Raw genomic sequence first — 16890 nt, 5'->3', positions numbered from 1 at the left:
GAATTAGGGTGATGGACGAGGCTGGTGTTGGACATGGGAACACCCTCCGAGTCCATAACTGTCTTGTCCTTAAAGTGGTCAAGGGAAGAGGAGGTCAATTTGTTGGTTTTTTGGGGGAGAAAGTGAGGGAAAAAGATTTGCCTCTTCGAATCGTTATTATTTGGATCAGAATATAAATCACCACCATAATCATCCATATCTCGGATATGAGAAATCACAATTGTAGATGATAAATGTTTAGATTTTACTTTGCATTTGGCATGAGACGATTGTAGAGTAGGTTTATTTGTGCTTTGGTAATTACCCTCCTGAAAAGGAGGCCTGGGAGGAGCCATGACCTCTGTCATAAGTGAGAAAACCCCACTAGCCAAAAGCGCATCATTATTTTTTGACTTAGGTTTAATATTGGCCATAGGAGGAAATCCAACATTTGTGTGCTTTCTGCTTTCCCCTGCAGAATGGGCCAAAATCATCTTAGACATTAGACTCAGAAAATAATTTTCTAAATTCTTTGCAATTTTGTACATGTAGGCTGAAACAGCCTGTTCCACATATGACTACATGAATTCATTAAGATTTTCTTCAAAGGAATCCTCCTCATCAGTGTCAATAGCCATAATGGGAGAACTGAAAATCTCCATAATTAGTATGTTGTAATAAGTGCCAGCAAAATTAAGGAAAATGAAAAAATGGCAGGGAAGTGGTTAAAATAGTAAAGGGGAGAGGAGGAGACTCTGACTCATATTGGTGCCGTGTGAGAAAAGCCGAGGCAGCGTTGTGAGGAGGAGAGGAGGCAGGACCCTAAGCCACGCTTTCTACACGGAAGCAGGTCGGAGCTCAAGCAGACACTGAGCAAAGTAAAACAGGGCAGAGCAATATTGAAGAAAAGCAGTAGACTTCCTTTGAACGTCATGGTCTAAAACAGCAGAAATGGGAGAAAAAGCATGCGAGCATCACATGGTTATGAGAAAATGGCAACCACAGGTCGAGGGTGACAGAGTGCAAGAGAGTCAGTGTGCACAGGGAATATCACAATGTGCTGGTTGTGAAGGAAAAAGCGGTCAGTAAGAATAACCTGTATTCACTTAGTACTAACACTCTATTAATATTATAATGAGGAAAAATTAATAAACACACAATAAAGCTCAATGAGATAAATGGTAATACTTATCTTGACTGCAAGCAGCAAGAAAAGAAAACTGTTTGCAGTCAAGTTGGGTATTATAGGTGTTGTTGAATGACTATTGGTTCCTTTGATGTTCTACTTCTTGTATCCCATTGACTGAGTTTCCTTTGCCTTATGGGATTTTTAGGTTTTTTCTTGTTATCTTGACTGCTGCTAGTAAAATAAAGCAATATTAGAAAGCATAATAGGAGCCTCCAGTCTTGAAATAAAATTGCCCTACAAAGGTCCAAAATGTCGACACTTGGGTCCCACTCTTCTGATTTTAAAGGATCACCCTCAGGACCTGGTACTGGTCGCATATTAAGTGGTACAGTGTTTGAAAGTGGCGCCAAGATCTCCAGCCATCCCAATATTTTATTCAAAGTCTGAAACCCTAATAAATCCTTAAGGACACTGCACACTGTGACATCAGTCTCTTACTGTTTTAAGTTGACAAGCCAAAGTCCGTTGAAAGTACTCTTGTATAAATTTATAAGGGAAAAAATCTGCCTCGTCCACTTGTATAAATTTATAAGGGAAAAAACCTGCCTCCTCAACCAGTCCAGCCATAGATCCACTTATACTTGCACCCCATTTAAGAAACATTTCTACTTGTGGCAAGTTTAAGTATTCACAGGAAATGTCTCCAGTCAAGCAAGATGCTTTACTTGTTGGCTTACTATTTTTCCTAGACTGCTACTCTGTGCTAGTTATTATAACAATCCTGTAAAAAACACTATGCCAATGGTAAAACATACGGAAATGTAAAAAATATTTATTTAACCACAAAAAATAGATTTCTTTAGGTTATGTATTAATGTGAGTAATTTTGCCTATTTATTTTAAATGGGGGACACAATAGAAAGCATAAACAGATGTATTTATGATAACTCATCACTTCAGTCCTTTGGCTTTCTGGTTGACTTTGCCACTTTATTTTTTATATTAATCTCAACTGAAGCCATATGTTCCCACCCCTTGTCTCCACCTTTCATCTGAACTTCCACCAGTCATAGCACAAGGACAAACTGAATATGAGATTGAAGACATATGTGATTTTCTGGAGTTACAAGGTTGACAACAATTTCTGATCCATTCAAAGAATGCCCAGACATGGGTCCCATGCTCACTAAGTCACCAGATTCAAGCTAGTCTGGCTGAAGAGGGGTAATACCCTGAAAACAGGTCCCAGGATGCTTGTTTCTGGTCCAGGGTGGACCTGGCCTGGCAATTCGGGCTGGACTGTTCCCATGCGGAAGAGGATCAAGACTGATTTGCATATTGCTGTGTCTAAACTGGAATGGCATGGTGAGCAAAAAAACTGATGGATAAAACCCAGATCTGTGACTTGGGGTAAATGTTTGATTTGGTCTACATTCCGTCCATCAACTGTTCTTTTAGCATTTGTCGCCCCAAGTGGGAAGGGTATGCCAAGATGTGGGTCCCGTGCTCACTATGCCACCCTATTCAAGCTTTCCTGGCAGAAGAAGGGTGATACCCCGAAACCGGTCCCAGGATGCTTGTTTCTGGTCCAGGGAGGAGCTGGCCTGGCAGTTTGGGCTGTACTGTTCCCATGGGGAAGAGGGTCAAGACTGATTTGCATATGGGTTGGTCCAAACTGGAATGGCATGTTGAGCAAAAAAACGGATGTATTAAACCCAGATCTGTGACTGGGGTGAATGTTTGATTTGGTCTACATTCCATCCATCAACTGCTCTTTTTTGCATTTGTTGCCCCAAGTGGGAAGGGTATGCCCAAACGTGGGTCCCGTGCTCACTATTCCACCAGATTCAAGCTAGCCTGGCTGAAGAGGGGTGATACCCCAAACCGGTCCCAGGATGCTTGTTTCTGGACCAGGGAGGACCTGGCCGGACAGTTCGGGCTGGACTGTTCCCATGGGGAAGAGGGTCAAGACTGATTTGCATATGGCTGGGTCCAAACTGGAATGGCATGGTTAGCAAAAAAACTGATGGGTTATACCCAGATCTGTGACTGGGGGTGAATGTTTAATTCGGTCTACATTCTGTCCATCAACTGTTCTTTTTGCATTTGTTGTCCCAAGTGGTAAGGGTATGCCCAGACGTGGTTCCCGTGCTCACTATGCCACCAGATCCAAGCTAGCCTGGCTGAAGAGGGGTGATACCCCGAAACTGGTCCCAGGATGATTGTTTTTGGTCCAGGGAGGACCTGGCCTGGCAGTTCGGGCTGGACTGTTCCCATGGGGAAGGGGGTCAAGATTGATTTGCATGTGGCTGGGTCCAAACTGGAATGGCATGTTGAGCAAAAAAACTGATGGATTAAACCGAGATCTGTGACTGGGGGTGAATGTTTGATTTGGTCTACATTCCGTCCATCAACTGTTCTTTTTTAAATAAAATGTAGAACATCTACATTACAATCACTATTTAAAGTGTTATATGTAAAACTGTGAAGAGCGTCTTCCTTCTTCATTGTAGATATTTGGTTTGTCCTTTAGCCCTGCCGTCCTATTTGCCCCTTGGTGGTTCTGTTTTGCTTCTTTTAAATCTGTGATGTTGTATTATATGTATGTTCTTCAAAGGAGAGGCTTTGGTGGGATTGTTTGATTCTTTTTTTTTTATTATTTTTTATTAGGTTTTAAATGTACATCAACATTAATGCATACAATGCTAAGATTCGTATGACAGTGAACATTATACATTGGCAGTCACCTCATTCCCAGCCTCGCATCAGACCCAGCACCCCCTATTAGCAGAGGACCATCCCTACAGTTACAATAACAACAAGGGAACACAATGTCCAACATCTCAATAGTTAATTGCTCACTGAGCTCCAAACAGGCTACGCAAAGCGGCCTGCCTGCAGCTACGAAATGAAAACAGGCCATCGATAACAGGCTACAGAATAGCAAACACAGGTACCTACCACCCACCTACTGGCACCACAGCAGCCAGCGCGGGAATAGCAGACCCCCAACCCAAACCAGGAAGCCCAACACTGTGAAGCACTCCATGCCTGATCAGGAGGCCTCCCTCTCATCCCGCACTCCCGACCTAAGCCCCAGCAAGTAGGTCTGAAATGGACCCCAAATATTCCTAGGGCAACTGCTATTGGGAAGGAATTCACCATATGTATCCAACTGCAAATTACAGTAGGTCATACCTCTCATTCATTCCCCCACTATAGGCAGGGCCTTCCTATCCCATTGCATAGCCACCCTCCTTTTTGCCAACAGGAGCCCTATGGCCGTCAGTCGTCTAATCGCAGGTGGTAGCTGCTTATCATAACTAAGCAGTGCCAGCATAGGGTCGGTGTTGGAAATGCAGGGGCATCCCTAAACTTTTTGCCTCCTTTCTCCTATTTTTGTTTACCTATTTTTGTTGGCTTTAGGACTCTGGGCACTTTACCACTGCTAACCACTGCTAGCCACTGCTAAAGTGCATATGCTCTCTGTGTAAATTGTATTGTTGATTGGTTTTCCATGACTGGCATATTTGATTTACTAGTAAGTCACTAGTAAAGTGCAATAGAGGTACCCTGGGCCTGTAAATCAAATGCTATTAGTGGACTTGCAGCACTGATTGTGCCACCCACATTAGTAGCCCTGTAAACATGGCTCAGACCTGCCACTGCAGTGACAGTGTGTGCAGGCTTGCACTGCCAATTCGACTTGGTATGTGTACTCACTTGCCAGGCCTAAACTTTCCCTTTTTATACATGTAAGGCACCCCTACACAAGGCCCTAGGTAGCCCCAGGGGCATGGTGCAGTGTAAGGGGGAACATGTACTGTTGTGTTTGTCATGTCCTAACAGTGAAATACTGCTAAATGCACTCTTCACTGTTGCAAGGCCTACCACTCTCATAGTTTAACATGTAGGCTGCCTTTAAATAACTTTAAAGTGCAGATTCCCTTTGGGAGCAGATAGAAACCTGGAGTTTTGTGTCTCTGAACTTACAATTGAAAAATACATCTTTTAGTAAAGTTGGTTTTTAGATTATTAGTTTGAAAATGCCACTTTTAGAAAGTGGACATTTTCTGGCTTTAACCATTCTTTGACTCTGCCTGTTTGTAGGTTTCCTATCTGTGTCAGTTTGACGGTTGGGCTGTTTGTGAATCCCCTCTAGACAGTGAGACAAAGGGAGCTGGGGTGTAGCCTTTATATCCTGATGAGCCATCTGTGCTAGAGTGGAGGAGTGGTCACTTACACCTCAATGGGCTGTGCCTGCCCTCTCACAATGCAGTCTCCAACACCCTGGTGTGTGTCTGGGGCCTGGCCCAGGCAAGACATGATCTTGCAAAAAGAGAGGCTTCCCATTTGCCAACTTCAAAGGCAGAAAGTGGTGTAAGTAGTGGACCCAAAACCACAGACTTGACATTTTCCTCAATATCACTTCTGGATTCAAGAGAAGAGCTGAGGAGAAGTGCTGCCCCTGCCTGTGACTGTGGTTTGTTGGGCTATCCTGCAGTTGCTGCTTCTGTCAGTGAAAGGGGACAAATACTAGACTTTATAGTATATTCCTGCTTGTGAAGAATCTCCAAGGGCTTGAACTGAGCTTGCCTCCTCTTTTGAAGCCTCAGAGCCATCAAAGATTTCCTCTGCCACCACATGGACCCTCTGCTGAGACTCCTCCCCTGGCAAGTAGTGTCCTATTCAGTCCCTAGGCCCTTGAAAGGTGAAGTTGGCAGAACAAGAGCTGAAAATCCATGCACCGAACGTCATTTGGGGACATTTTCGACGCACCATCTGCAAAATGGCTGATAAACGACGCACCGCCGGCTTTGTTGCTGAAATTGACGCTCCACCACAATTGCAGCTGGGAGATTAACGCATTGCAGCTGGAGAAACAATGCACAACACCCGCTTGTGGCTGCTGATAACGAAACAAACCCCACACTACTCAGTTTTCTAACACCGTGCCACAGAATTTTCCACGCATCGTCTCTGGGCATCAAAGTCATCCCAACTCTGCACGGATCGGAGGTGCCCCATCCAGAAATCGATGCATTGTTCTCTTGCGAGGGAGAAAAACGACTAATCGCCGGCCTGACTGGGGAAGAAATGATACACATCCTCCCTTGCGAGGAAGGAATCGATGCATCACTGACTTTTCAAATGCACGCTTGCCCGTGCAGCTTTATTTTTGACGCAAAACAGGTACTTTGTGCGAAATCCTAATTTCCATTGTTTTCTATAGAGTAAGAGTTATTATTTAAAAAATATATATTTTAACTGGTGTATGTGGGATTTTTGTCATTTTGGTCTTGTTTGATTTAGATAAATATTGCCTATTTTTCTAAACGTGTATGGAGTCCATTTTGTAGTGTTTCAATGTATTACTGTGTGTGTGTGTTGGTACAAATACTTTACACATTGCTTCTGAGTGAAGCCTGCCTGCTTGTGCCAAGCTACCAAGGGGGTGAATGAGGGCTAACCAGGTGTGTTTCTCCTTTGCCCTGAATAGCGTGAGGGTCCTTGCTTGGACAGGGGGTAACCTGACTGTCAACAAAGACCCCATTCCTAACAGTCGGGTTCCAACAATTTGTCTACGATTCAACTCAATCCTCAAAAGAACACTTGCCAAAATGTTTGCATGCCTGGGCACCCTATGCCATGTGCAGAAATCCATCTGCACCCTCTGAGCATCTAGAACACCTCGTGTTATCATGGAGGCCATACCGATGTAGCCTGGAAAGGTTGTAGTATGCCTTGTGAAGATATTTGAAATGTATGAGTCTATGCTTTCCGTTGAGGGAAATGGTTTTAGTTACCGAAAAACAATATGCCCCTTGCTTATCATCTATTATGATTACCAGGACCCTTTGCCAGGCTAGCCTTGCCCTGGACCTCTCCGACCTATGTGCTTCCTGGGTTAAGGCTAATAGCCTTGATATGACATGTCCGGGTGTGGAATGCTGCATCAGTGATGTCAGAGCAGGGGTGGGAGGAGGCTCTAGCAGATTATCCCCCAATGCGACCTGCATCCCTGCACAAGCCCTGTAATAATAGGACCTAATCAGAGGTGTAATATTAATCGTTTCCTGCAGCCACGAAGATGACCGTCCTCAAATATTTCTCCCATGGCAACAACACCCAAGTTCTTTAACACTTGAATAGCACCCTACTCCTGTGTCATCGGGAATCAGACACACCAAGCCAGAGGCATGGCCGGTGAATAGAGCAAGGATCCTTCCTGTCTCTCCAATAACCTCTATCAGGCATTGGCCATCATGTTCAGTGAGTCCAATATCTTGTCATTTCGGCTGATCAAACAAGTACCAGGGTCATTTGGTGGGGGCTGCCATCCCGCGTTCCAGTTGGACATGTGGCTGGTCCAAGGAGCTATGTACCCAGAATTGCCAAACTGTGCCTGAGGAAAATGGTAATACGCTTCCCGGTCTGCCGCAACAAGACCCCCCCATATCATACAGGAGGTTCAGAGTCCACCACCCTACTCTAGGCTGTTTTCCTGTCTAGGCCAGCCTAGACAGGAGAACTTTCAGTCTATGAAAGATGGAGGGGTAAGGATAATCAAGACATTCAAGAAGAAAAACAAGAACCATGGCAGCACCACCATTTTCATGATTGCCACTCTCCCCGCTAGGGAGAGGGGTAGGTTGGTCCAGTACCAACTGCTTCGGACAGGCTCTGCACCGCTACCCCATAATTGTCCTGTAGCACTATGGTCAGATCCGAGTGACTTTTGATCCTCAAATAGCAAACAGAGTCCTCTGTCCTTTGCAGTGGGTACTCCAACGTTACTGACCCAGTACTGATAGTAAGAGGGAACACCACTGACTTGTCCAAGTTCATGCGGAGTCCAGCGTGGCTCCCAAGTGATACAACTTCCCATAGCATTGGTGTCTAAATGCGCTCTGTGTTCCTAACATATAGCAAGGTTTCATCTGCATATGCAGACACGATGAGAGGGGAGTATGGAAATCGCAGCCCTCTGTGCAAATGGTATTTGTTCTATTAATTGAAGTGCATAGACAATTGTCTATTTATTAGGCAAATATATTAATGATGAATTTTATACAATAAAATGTATTTGGAATATATATATATATATATATATACATATATATATATATATATATATATATATATATATATATATATTCATATATTGCTGTTTTCAAATACATTATTTTTTTGCTTTCTTTTGATGAGAGGATGTCGTTAACCAATACAATAATAACTTGATGTCTAGGCGGCAGTTGTTTGGTGTTGTATTGAGACCCTAGCTCCCTGCAACAAAAGTAAATGAGATGCACCCTGTTTGTTGATGTAAAGAAATTGATTTTCCAGATTCATTTAGTGGAGAAAGTGCTCATTGTGTTGAATTGGAAGTACAGGCAGGAAATTGATCTTTTATTGTGTTTACAAGAACTATCCTATTGAAATGTATTCTAGAAAAGCTATATTTCAGATGTACTCATGCCTTCAAAGCATTCTTGAATAATGTTTTTTTCTTTTGGGCTGCTATGTAGCTAATTTATAATTGGTTTACGTATGCTCCCACGGGGCATAGCACTTTGATCACTGCTCTTACGCCTTTATAAATTAAATTTTTCCTCAGACTTGTTTGTCACTTTCAATAATTGATACATTATCCTTAGTATTATACCCTATTCCATGTATTGCACCATTCTAGTAATGCTAAGATTAAATCTGCAAAAAACTAATATGAACTTTGAACACGGAATTGTAGAAGGAACAAGAATAGGCCAATGGTTGAAAGATCAAAAGTAAAAGATACAAGGAAGATAGGCATGGCAAAAGAACAATTCTGATTCGTTTTTTAACAGTTCAGTTTGGCAACATGTAGTGACTCAGGTAATAGGCTCATGAAAAAGAAGGTAATGATTGGCGTGATCAGTTAGCCTTGCAAATTATCCTGTTGACTACAAATTAAAAAAATGGGGTTGTATGAATCTGAGACTATGCCTAGAAGGAGTAAATATATGTCTTAATTGGATTAAGATTAAATTTAGAGTACGAGTCCAAGTATTAAGAACCCAACTCAAGCAAGCACTAGGTGAGACATTTGGAGGTTGCATTAGAAAAGGAGGAAAATGGAAACTGTATGTTCCTGTGTGGCTGCACATTTTCCATCTTCATAGAAATGAGAGTGAAACTTTAAATACAGTAACTGAATCAAGTGGTATATTTTAGCTCAAAGAGATCAGTGATCCTGGAATACTGTCAAAGGTCAAATAACTTCAAAGAAGTCAGTGATCCTGGAATAACTTCAAAGAGCAGAAACTGTGGAGCAGAAGACATAACTTCCTAATAGTCAGATAAAGAATGTGAAGAAAGAAAGATGAAAGCAATTTCTTACCAATCCTAGAAATATCTAAAGAAGAAATCTAATGAAGAAGAGTAAGGTACTTAAGTATGCTGGAAGTGGTTGATTGTAGTGAACAAGTACAGCACGTCCAAAGGGAAAAGGTTTTACAGATGCAGAGATAATTATGAGAGTGAAGAAAACATGGAAGATGATAGGGAGCAATCCTTTAAATTAGTTTGGAATGGTAACAAAGATAGGAATTAAGACAATAGACCAAAGGAAGTTACACATCAGCTGAAGGCTTTTCGAAATAAGAATGCTTTGATGTAGGTTTCAAAGAACTTGGTAGACTGAAGAATGAAAATAAGGATGGCAATGAGATAGAGATTTTGAAGTCATAGTAACAGGATTATCTTGATTAAATAGTTTGGTGCACTCAGAAAGTGTGAATGTTTGTCAACATCTTAACTGTGCTTGTAGGGAGTGACTGATGGACTTGATATGAGAAAACACAGGATTGAGAATGAGAGGCAATCACCAGTTCAAATTTGTTAAGAGACTTGAAGATGAGTATCAACAAGAGCTAATGAAAGAGGCGGAGCTGGCAGAGGATAAACTTGAACCAGAAAAAAACCCAAACATTTCAGTGCCTATCTTTCTATGTTGAGAGTTTGAATACTTTTATTTTACTATATGTGTTCTGAAGAGAATAATAGGTGCCTGCTTAGATCCTCTTTACCTTAGGTAATTCTGACTTTTTTTTTGCCAAAACAGGCCTGGTCAAAAGGGCTTGAAGGTGGATCCGTTGATGTGAGTGATGTGAAGGAGGTTTATCTGGATTTGCTAAAAAAAGGAATAGTATTTCCATCTCAAGAGACAAACGGAGAGATGGCATGTGAAGACCATATGGTAGGTAGTTACATAAAAGGTACTATAGAAAATAACAAATACCCTTTGTTGTATGACAATCCATATGTGAGGGAACGTGAAAGCTGGTGTGATAGATTACAGAAAATAGAGAGGTTTATTTCAACTGTCAAAATGCGTATGTTTGAGAAACTACCAGTGATTTTTAACATTGATATACATATTTGTGATGTATTCAAATATTTCAAGTTCTATATTTTTCCAGGATAACTAATAAGTTGATGTGTTTTCTTCTGTTAAGTTCTCTTACATATTAAAAATAACTTTTCTCTTATTGAGAGAGGACTCCACACTATTTTTTAATATTAATTCCTTGAGGCCATGCCTGGAGGCCATTAGCAGTTCTGGAGTGTATGTTCATACTAGCCCCTCAATGCACTGAGAGGACAAGCATCTCTGATGTTTCCTTGTGAGGTTCTGAATCCCCCCAATAAAATACTGTAACAAATGAGTGCCACATAGTGCATGCTACATTTACACTAACCCCAAGAAACTAGATATTTCAATGTTCTGAATATAAAGTAATGGATCATTAACATTTCATAGATTGTGTCATAGTATACGAAGACAATAATTCCCTACCACAGCTGAGTAGCAAGTGATGGATGTTAATGTAATATATAGTGCAGGACAAAAACCATTTGAAGTCCAGCAGTCAGATTTTGTGCCACATTAAAAACCATGCTTAATACCAGTCTATCCCACTAGAGGAAATGCCCATTAAAAATCCTGTCAGGAGAATTAGCACTGCTTTTTGTACAGATGAAAGGCATATTGTCATAACTTTTAACTGTGTATTGTTTTATACATATAAACAAACAGATAATAACAAGAATCCATCATGGGTGGTCGTATTAGCATTTCACACAGTTATCCGTCAAGCAGAAGAGGCACATTTCTACAATGCCATTTCTTTTAAAGTATAGATTTTTATTGGCATTTAATCAACATGAACATACAGTATGGGAGAGCGACAAGATGAACAGCAGATAGATCATGCAGTAGTGTACGCAACCTGATACCTTTATTAATCCTCTAGTCCCCCCCCGCAAGTCTTCCCCCACCACAAAACTGGGACCACACATCAATAATATTGGTAACATATAATTGTCACAATTCACCCTGGGCTTACCGTCTGTACTGGAGAGGGATGGTGAGCGGCCCTGGTTCCTGCAAGTCCTGCTGTGACCGAGGTAGGGGCGACCCCTTCCGGTAGCCACGGTGCTGTTGACAATAGTACGCCACCACAGTCCGTGCCCTCCAGAAGGAGTCCCAGAGGAAAAACCCCAAGGGGGAAAAACCTCCAACAGGAACTCCCTGAAACAGACGGAGGACACAAGGATTTAGAACTCAGGATCCTGGAAATCTGGAAGGCTGAAGACAGAACAAGAACGACTGGCGTCCAAGCGAAGACCAGCCGGAGCGTGACCACCACAGCAGAAGTGTTGCAACGCAATGAGAAGAAGAAATGATTCCCCTTATATGCCCCTAGACAGGAAGTGATAAACAGAAAGAAGTAACACCACCATCTTGGATTGGGAAGGAGCTATAGCAAGAGATAGGAAATATACCCTTGTACAAAGGGAACAGATGCATGCAGGGAAGAAGGGAAGTGCACGGCATGCTGGGAAGGAGAAGGCATGGCTCAAAAACCATGCAGGAGGAAGAGGAAGGCCCTGAAGGTGTGTGTCGGTAAGTGATGCTGGGGGGGGGCGCAGACACCCCACAACAATATCTGCGGCACACGCCGCGTGCGGCGAGGACCGACACCCAATTCTGGGCCTCCGGCCTCGCCGCATACAAACAACAGCGCGCGGCCGGAGAAAAGGCCCCGCTGCGGGCTCCACGACCTCTGACACGGGCCACGGCTTCCCCCGGGGTCCGACCGGGAGACGCCACGGCTTGAGCTGCGGCCCGGCCGGGAGGCGTCGCGGCAACCCGCGGAGCAACAATAATAAACAGTACTCTATGCCGATCCTCGGTGTCTGAAGGACATACCCCCATCCAACATCTCCCTGTCCCGGGTGGGCAGGACCCCACTCTCAACATCCAGGTCATAGTGGACGCATATCAGGATGGTCTAAAATGTTAGAAAACATTGCAGCCGAGGCCTGTAAATCATCTGATAACTTGTCATTCCTTCTGGATTTGCGCATGTGGCACTCTTCAGCAGCCACCCTTTCAGCCACATTCCTTTTCCAGTCAGTATGTTTGGGGGTATTTGGGTACAGCCAGTGAATGGTTATCCTGTGCTTAGCCTGTGTGACCCCAAGAATAAGGAAACGTCTGCTTATCTTCATCTTCTTTTTAATAGGGACCCTTCCCAAAGGTACGGACCTACGTCTCAGGGAGTATTCCATCCCGTGGCCTCCTTCAGTGAGTAGAGCACCCCATCTGAATATCTGGAGAGGATTGAGCATTCCCAAATCATGTAAATGAAATCTGCCTTGACATGATGGCATCTGGGGCATGTCGTGGGCCGATCTGGGTAAATAGCATGCAGTGCGGTTGGGTCAGGTATAACTGGTGGACAACATTGAAATGTGTCAACTTAAATCTAGTGTTAGATGATGCCCTTCAGACCCCCTCATGTATGGCCGCCCAGCCCTTATTTGGTAATAGGGTACCCAATATTTCATGCCACTTGATGTGCACTGGGAGATCAGTCTAAGGCAGTTCCTCCCTCAGGGCTCTATATAAGTGCGAGATCAGTCTGCAACCCACCTCTCCCCTCCAGTGTCTGTATGGCTACATGAGTGTGAGACTCAGATGGAGCCTCAGGGAAAGATGGCCAAATGCCATGGGCTGTAGCTGCTATTTTTGAGTATTGGAGGAACTGCCCCGCACCGAGGCCAAAGGAGGACACAGAGTTGGCAAGTGTAATAAAAGAATCATCTTCTATATAGATCCCGCAGGTAACTCTCTTCAATTCATGCTTAAAAGGAAACAGGGTGTAGCTTTTCATCATCCAAGTGCCTTTGTGGAAATACTTCCTCAACCGCCTCACCAGAAGCACCTGCTTTAATGGAAAAAGGCTGTTTCATGTCAGAGTGGCCATGAATGTGGGCTGTAGTGAATTTCCTTTTCAAATGCTTGAAGGCTTCTTTAATGGCTTGGTCTTATTGGAAACATGTTCCTTCTTTTCACAATCTAGTGATTGGTGACACAGTCAAAGAAGGCCAGTGGATGAACTAGCAGTAGATGTTTTCAATAACACTGCACATTTCAAACTATTTTAGCATTTGGTCCATTCAGAACTGTGTTGACTTTGGTTGGATTCATCTGCAAACCTTGTAGAATGGTAAGAAATAAACTTCCAAAGTAGATTAAACGCGTCTCTGCCTTAGCATAAGGTAATGGTCCTGCAATTTCTGATAACCAGGTCAAACGTGATGGGTGTGCTGCGATAAGGCTTTGAAGAAAATGAAAATGCTGTTGATGTAAATTGTGATAAGGGCATCCAGATACTCTTAAAAGACCTTCTTTACAAAACATTTGAGTGAGACGGGGTGTTGCACAGTCCTAAAGGCATTACTGTGTATTAAAAAAGGACAAACTTCATTCATAAAGCAGTTTTCCCATTTGCTCTTGTTTTCCCTGTTTTCTGTTTGCATGGATTCAGGGGTTCATGAATCCTATTTGTATGTGAGTTTGTCAGAGGCTTTGTCTTAAGGTTTGATAGATGCAAGTCTCTGCATCCCTTCCCACCTTTTTCGTCTTTTCGGTCTGTCAACCAGTAATACAACTGAAGCGCTAGGTCTATCAGCTCCTAACAGTTATGTGGCTGGTGTGGTACCTAAGTCAAAATTCCCTTCAGTTCCTCACTAAAAGTCCTATTAAAACACCCTGCCTTTTCTCCAGCTGTTGGATTAGATATGTGATCAAGCAGTTTCACCAAGTTAGTATCTAACAAATGAGTTATTGTCTGCCTGTCAAACAAACTCTTGAAATATCTCTTACTTAAAAGTCATCATTTTGCAGGAAAGGGGCTGCACTGTGCTACCAAGATCAACGACCATGCCACAGCATTACCTGAGGAAAATATGAATGCTAAACAGGATTCATTTTTGGGAAAGGGAATTGGTCCACATAAAAAATGCAAATCACTCTAGGGCCAATAGATATTGAACATTTGTGAGACTCTAGTATTACATTCCATGGCTGGTATTGGGATGTCCAGGTATGAAGCTGGTAATGGTCCTACTTGAGTGGTAGCAGCAGAAGCTGTCATCTAAACCACAGGACTGTGCATTGCAGATGAAGCCTGATTCATAGGTGTCAGTGCTCGGGGTGCCAGGATTTTATCCAGTCTGTATGACATTCCTGGGAGCCTCCTGCTTCAACCATCTGTTCTCCATATTCTTTACAGCATCTTTCACATATTGAGATGAGTAACCCTTGGCAAAGCTCAAGGCACGCTAGCAATGAAACTCAGTGGGCCCGTCAAACTGTTAAAGTTGTACCTGCAATCTAGTGCTAGGGTGCCGTGGATCCCAATGTTAGTCAAATCTTCCTAAAATACCTCCATTGCAGTGATCCACTGGAATTTGAGACTTTAAATAAAGTCCCCAGGGAATGTGAAGAGCTTTCTGACTTATTCTGCTCATTATGATTTAGCTTGTGTTCTTCATTATGTTCATCCTGACTGTGTCTGGGTTAGCTTGTGCAGTGTCTCAGTTATCTAAAAGGAGGACATAAAGAGCACAATATACACAAGGTTGTGGTTAGCTATAACATCTAATTTCTCTTATTTCCTTGTGCCTACTTGCCTTGGTTCTGTGACTCTTTCTTCTTTCTCTGTTGATGGACCTATAATAAGAATTCCAACTTGTCAAGTACACATAACAGGATGGCTACTCTTTGTTATTAATTGACTGATCTCCCCGATTCCCCCCCCCTTAGATCTATGCTTATCTAGATCTTAAATGTAGCTGCAGGTCACTTTTAGTAGTGTTGCCTCAAATACTCATTAGCACCTTGATTTCCTCAAAGTCATCAGTTCTTTGTAGAAGTTGATGTTCTGTTACATCTCACACAGCGCAAAGCTCTTCAAGACATTGGGGTATTGAGTCACACATCTCTTGCTGTTCACAATCAGTTTCTATATGTGTTGCTCACCCCTCTATATGTGTTGCTCACCCCTTTCTTCTTCTTCACAAACAGCTTACCATGCTGACATGATATAGGGGGTCATTCCAAGTCTGGCGGGCGGCGGTAGCCGCCCGCCAGGCGGGAACCGCCATTTGGCTGCCACGCGGCCAAAATAGCGCTGCCGGCATTCCAACCTTCCCGCTGGGCGGGCGGGCGCTAACCATGTTAGCGCCCGCCGGGCCAGCGGGAAGGAGGCCTGCAACACAGAAGCCGTCTCCGAATGGAGCCGGCGGTGTTGCGGGCGTGTGACAGGTGCAGTTGCACCCGTCGCGCTTTTCACTGTCTGCTAGGCAGACAGTGAAAAGCTTCATGGGGCCCCCAGGGGCCCCAGGACACCCGTTACCGCCAGCCTCTTCCTGGCGGTGAAAACTGCCAGAAACAGGCTGACGGTAAGGGGGTCAGAATCCCCATGGCAGCGCTGCTTGCGCTGCCATGGCGGATTCGCCCAGCTGGGGCTAAAACGGCGGGAAACCGCCGGCCCCGGTTTTCTGACCATGGCTTTACCGCCGCGGTCAGAATGGGCTTGGAAGCACCGCCAGCCTGTTGGCCTGTGCTTCGTCATTCGCGACCCTGGCGGTCTTGGACCGCCAGGGTCAGAATGACCCCCATAGGGTATATCTGATGTTTTATGCAAACGCTATTATGTTGCCATAGGTGTCATTGAGAGGGGGTCAAGTACCAACTCCGTGTCTATGAATGTCAGTGCTATGAGAATTTTATTACTGAGCAGCATGAAAATACCCCTAAATGGCCACTGTGCTCACCACATTCCTGACGAAAGAGTAAGCACTATTCTGAAAACAAAAATTCTTAAAAACAGAAGAATCAAAATCCACACTAGAGGATCCACTGGAAGTCAAGAGCACTTCACAGCATCATTTCATTTGCACTGCATCTCTGTCATGCTTTGGGAAAACAACCTTGGTTCTTCCATTCCAGTTTTTATGGTGGGATGGCCTGACTCCTGGTTTTCTCTTTTACCACTGTAGCAAGTACTGCTGGAGTCACTCTTACTACCGGAGCCCCAATTGCTTTTGAGAGAATGTTTTATGTATTTTTTCAATGCTGCTTGAAACATAACCAAAGTTTCCAGAAAGAGAAAGCATCTTAGTCAGGAGTAGACGGGCTCTGAATCCAGCCGTTCATTTCTTCACTAACCACAGCTAAGTAGCTCTCGCTACTAGTATATCAGCTGCCTCGAGAACACCCGATAACCGATTAAGAACTGTTGAAAAAATGTCAAACAGAGGCAGCATGATCTTCACTTCCAAGAAGGAGGATTTTCATGAACTTTGTCACTGCAATTTTGTTGCATTTTCCTATGTTCATTTCCTTACGTTTCCCTTGTGACTTATACTTTAATCTCTGTTTTATT

General features: G+C 43.5%; 1 protein-coding gene across 2 annotated transcripts in view; it reads left to right on the top strand.

The window, feature by feature from the left end:
* Nucleotides 1-16890, top strand: part of TOM1L1 (target of myb1 like 1 membrane trafficking protein) — a 501668-nt gene that overhangs the window by 155326 nt on the left and 329452 nt on the right. For both annotated transcript variants that reach the window (XM_069200030.1, XM_069200031.1), the window contains exon 5: nt 10212-10346. In XM_069200030.1, the coding sequence (XP_069056131.1) occupies nt 10212-10346 (135 nt within the window). The remainder of the gene's footprint in view (nt 1-10211; nt 10347-16890) is intronic.

Source organism: Pleurodeles waltl, chromosome 7 (genome assembly GCF_031143425.1).
Source record: "Pleurodeles waltl isolate 20211129_DDA chromosome 7, aPleWal1.hap1.20221129, whole genome shotgun sequence".
Taxonomy (NCBI): Eukaryota; Metazoa; Chordata; class Amphibia; order Caudata; family Salamandridae; genus Pleurodeles; species Pleurodeles waltl.
Note: the sequence above shows the minus strand (reverse complement) of the source record. Positions and strands in the feature narration are given on the sequence as shown.